The sequence below is a fragment of the Scardinius erythrophthalmus genome (assembly GCF_964197995.2).
Source record: "Scardinius erythrophthalmus genome assembly, chromosome: 5".
Lineage (NCBI taxonomy): Eukaryota > Metazoa > Chordata > Actinopteri > Cypriniformes > Leuciscidae > Scardinius > Scardinius erythrophthalmus.
In genome coordinates this window covers 1,164,644-1,169,643 of record NC_138225.1, presented here as the reverse complement: position 1 = coordinate 1,169,643, position 5,000 = coordinate 1,164,644, and the positions used below count along the sequence as shown (strand labels likewise).

Sequence of the window (5,000 nt, the reverse complement as noted above, 5' to 3'; positions counted from 1 at the left end):
TCTCTCTCTCGGTTTGCAGCAGCCGCTGGTTCAGCTCCACCACGTCACCCTTCAGAGACGCCAGCGCAGCCAGATGAAGCTGCACACACACATCACAACACATACATTACAAAACACACCACGTAAAACCACACCAACAACCTGCACAGGTGGATTCAATGCACATGTTTAGTTTGTTTCTCTGGTATAACAGATTCTAGACTGTTGATCCTTATTAGTGTGTGGAACAAAAGAACAGCAATCCCCCTTTCAGACCGAAATATTTTACGTTTTTTTTTTTCTTCATCGGAATGGTCTGAAACTTGGTAAAGGTTTTGGCTCTTGCTGTGTGAACACACACAATAATCATGGCCATGACTGGAACAGGTTTAATGGTCCTGATAACAATAGCCACACTTGAGCTCCTCGCGGTCAGAAATGACGCATTGGAAATGAATGAGAGACGAGTTTCCTCTAGTGGAAGCGTTTGGTACTGCAGCCGAACAACATCTCACTGAAAGACCAGCTTTGGAGATATCAGCCTCACATTTGAACACAACTTGTGGCTTTGATTTGATCAGTTTTAGAGTAAAACGTGTTTTTGAAAATATATATTTCATATAAAAATTGAAAATAGTATTTTTGTGCATTTTTAATAACATACATAAATGTAAACTTTTTTTAAGTTATTTTAAAAAAATATATTTTTTCAATAATCTGCCAAGTGTCGTGTTTGAAAAGAGACCAAACTTCAGTCTGTCGCTCTAAAGCGTTCAAGATTTACCACAGTTTAAGCTGGACATTTAATTTTCAGGTCTATGCTCTAAAAGTGAATAAATGGATTATAAATACAGCGTAAATATAATTTAGTACCATAAAATCCCCCTAAAATATAGTACATTCATTTCATTAAAATAAAATAAAACATTCGGACCGACACGCGAAGGGCACCAGAGGGTTTAACAGAAATCTGTTGTAAAATTATAAATGTCTTTAATATTTCTTTTGATCAATTTCATGCATCCTTGCCGAATATTAAGTATTCATTTTTCAAAATAAAAAAATCATACTAACCCTTTAAACAATTATGAATGTAGAATAAAACAGCTGTTCTGGACTGATGATATGACTGAGATCTTCATCTCCTGTGAGTGAACATCATCATCATCATTTAAACAGATCTGAGAGAAAAGGATCATACATTTCTTTGTGTGTAAGAGGTTTTTGCAGTGGAATCGCCGCGGGCCGTAAAACTAAACATCATGAAATAGCTAAACCTCTATTTGATCTGTGATGTCTACATCTATTTCACATCTCAGTGGAGAGAAATAAATAAAATCACACGGTTCTTTCTTTCAGCTGAACAAAAGTGAAGCTCAGGCAGAAGCAAAGCGCAGATCCTGAGAGAACCAGCCAAACACACACACACACACACACACACACACACACACACACACACACACACACAGAACACGCTTTCACACACCATCAGAATCTGGCATGAGAACACTGCATTCAGTGTGTTTGTGTGTGTGTGTGTGTAAAATAGTAAAAGTGTTCAGTTCAGGGTAAAACGGTTTATTTAGCACTATATATTTTCCCACACATATAAAATTATGAATATCCTAATAATAAAGTCACTGCCAAAAATAACTAAGCAAGACTGTTCAACCAGTAAGCTAATTATTCATCTCAGATAGGAGTATTAAACGCATGTCGACTGAAACCTTTCATAACGTTGCTTTTATGACAAAAAAAGCAAACAAAAAAAGAAACTGAGGATTAGGTTTAATAAATATTAATACATTGGCCAATTAAATTGCCAATGAGATCCAAAAATATAGTACTATATAGACATAACCATTAAAAAGTTGGATTGGTAAGATTTTTAAATATTTTTTAAAGAAGTGTCTTAAACACACGATGCGATAAGATTTGTCCACACCAGACGACAGGACTACGAAATGCAACCAAATCAATCAAAAATCACAGCCAATCAGAAGAGCGTGTGGGCGGAGCCTCTCTGCAAATACACAAGTACCAAATCAAATGAATAAACACATCTTTTTAACATTATTAGAAATACATAGTGAAACTATAGTGGCTGAAACAATCTGTCATAGACATTTACACTTTGTCTGAGGTGAATTATCCACTGTCACTTTCTGTACAGATATAAATGATATTTAGACTCACATTAGATGCTTTCAACATTAAATAAAGCAGATAATCAGGACCAGAGATGATCAATGTGTTTGTATGTGGTTGTTCCAGCCGTGATTGACATCGCAGAAACAGTTTCTCAAATTAGAATCATAGAGTTTCACAGCAAAAATACAGTATAATATAAAATATATAATATATATTATATATTATTAGAATGTAAAACAGCTGTTGTCTATGTGAATATACAGTAAAGTGTAATTTATTCCTGTACATTTTCAGCATCATTACTCCAGTCTTCAGTGTCACATGATCCTTCAGAAATCACTCTAATATGAGGATTTGATGATCAAGAAACATTTATGATTATTATCCGTGTTGAAAACAGTTGTGCAGCTTCAGATTTCTGTGATGTATTTTATTTTTCAGGATTCTTTGATGAATAGAAAGGTCAAAAGAACAGCATTTACTTGAAACTGAAAACCTTTGTAACATTATAAATGTCTTTCCTATAAATCTGGTTCCTGTAAGTGTTCTCTGTCTATAATCCTGAATCTCTGTCCACTCGTGTTTAAAGAAACACCTGGGACATTCCCTCTGTGCAGACCGTGACACTGTCGGAATACTGTGAAAGCAAACGGAGAGCTTCAGCACACACCGATATAAAAACAGGGTTGTCTAATAAATCTGAACCGTGTTAAAGAACAACAAAGAGCCTGACCGTATAAAAACATTCATGGACTCATTGAACTCTCTGTATAAATAGAGTTCAGGCACGCTTTAATAGGAGAATCAGGGAAAGTGTTTGGAAAAAGCCCCATTTGAGAATGGATCAGTATCGTATAGGTCAAAAATACATATTTCTAGAACAAATATTCATTTTGTGCCACAACGAAAGACAAAACCATTTGGTGCCAAACAAACCAAATGTATCAATTAGAACTTGGATTATTTCTCTAAAATTGTGTGAAAATTTTTTTTTATTAAAATTTGATTATCAATATTTGATATAATGCATTACAATTTTATTGTGTTTATATGTCATGCACAATCAAGACCAGAAATTAGATTTTAAAATACTAAAGTACCAAATTTACTAAATTAAATTAACTAATAATATTAAGTCTAATTCAATACTGAAAAGATATTTAAAAATAAATAAATAAATGTATATATATATTTATTTATTTATTTATTTATATTATATAGATTTATACATTAGATTTTCAAATGCTAAATAAATACTGGGGATGCACGATACATCTGCCATCATATTGGTATCGGCCGATACATGTTCATTTTTAATGTTACCATAATCGGCCCGATAAGAATATTTGTCTGATATATTAAAGCTGATAAATAATGTATTATTTCCTTCAGATGAGACACTTCAGATGCGCACTGTTCAACATGATGATTATGAATTGCTTGAAATATGATTGAAATCACTTCAAAAAAGGAAAATACAGTTCAGTGCAACATGTGTCAAAAAAATATCATGAGAACATCATAATTGTGTGTTTGAGACGTGGATTTTACTGGTGAGACTTTTGTTTTTGTTATCAGGCTCTTAAAAATTAGATCAAAATTTGTATTTAGATTTATCGGCCGATATATCGGTTATTGGCTTTCAAATATAAAGAATTATCGGTATCGGCCATAATTTTCATATCGGTGCATCCCTACTTAAATAGTAAATTTACTACATTAAATAAAGAATTTATATATATATATATATATTTGTGTAGTACAACACAAATACTACACAAATACTAGGTTAACTAAATGAAATTAACTAAGAATTTAAAATACATACAAGAAGAACATTATCCTGTCCTCTTCAATTATCTAAGCACTGCCACTATGTGTAAAATCTGTAAAAGACACCATTTAGATATTGCAAAAAATCATTCATTAAAAAAAACAAAAACAAAAAAACTTTAAAGCAGGTAATCTTCAGTTGTCAGGAAAACCAACATCAGCTCGTTTAAACGTTTAGAGAAGGTTCCTCAAATCAAGAGTAAAAGGACAAGAGGAACGAGCCTGAGACGAACCCTCGGGTGTTTTTCCCAGCTCTCGATCCACAGAACATCACACTTCATCTCTCTAATCGAGTTAGTGACGGCCGTCGGCCAGAGAGCAAATGCATCACAAGAGGGCCATTCAATATCAGGCTAATTGAACACATTACGGCCCGCGTGTGTTTAGAAGCCGAGAAACTTCACAGGACTTTCCCTCAAGTTCTCAATCACGTCCAAGCACTTTTTAAAGAGACAATATTTTTTTAAAGCGGTGGTATAATGCCCTTTTCACAAGATGTAAAATAAGTCTCTGATGTCCTCAGAGAGTGTGTGTGAAGTTTTAGCTCTAAATACCCCACAGATATTTTTATATAGCATGTTAAAATTGGCACTTTTTGAGGGTGAGCAAAAACACACCGTTTGTGTGTCCCTTTAAATGCAAATGAGCTGCTGCTCCCGGCACAGGGGGCGGAGCTTCAAGAGCTTGTGTCCTTTTACCTCTCACACACACACACTGAACATTTCACAAACTTTTAGCCTTTTATGTTCAACTTTTATGAGTCAGACAAAGATGGAGAGACTCGAGAAGAAGTGACAACATGTAGAAGCAACAGGACATTTCTGAATGGTTAGTTGATGAATTTATGAAGCTGATGTGGAGTTATCTTCTAGTCATTGATTAGCATATTCTGTCATGATAATCTATAAATCGTGTTCCCAGGGGCGGGGTTTATGTAAATTTTAGGGTTAGTGATGTCACTAACCCGTGAAGAAGCTTGTGTAGTTCATAAGTCAGAATGACACTGAAACTCCTCTTCACTTGTTTTACTCTGCAAC

General features: G+C 34.3%; 1 protein-coding gene across 3 annotated transcripts in view; it reads right to left on the bottom strand.

Annotated features, from left to right (window-relative positions):
- mcc (MCC regulator of WNT signaling pathway) overlaps window positions 1–5,000 on the bottom strand; it is a 120,957-nt gene that overhangs the window by 51,103 nt on the left and 64,854 nt on the right. For all 3 annotated transcript variants that reach the window (XM_081366182.1, XM_081366184.1, XM_081366183.1), the window contains one exon: window positions 1–79. This exon is cut by the window's left edge and continues 35 nt beyond it. In XM_081366182.1, the coding sequence (XP_081222308.1) occupies window positions 1–79 (79 nt within the window). The remainder of the gene's footprint in view (window positions 80–5,000) is intronic.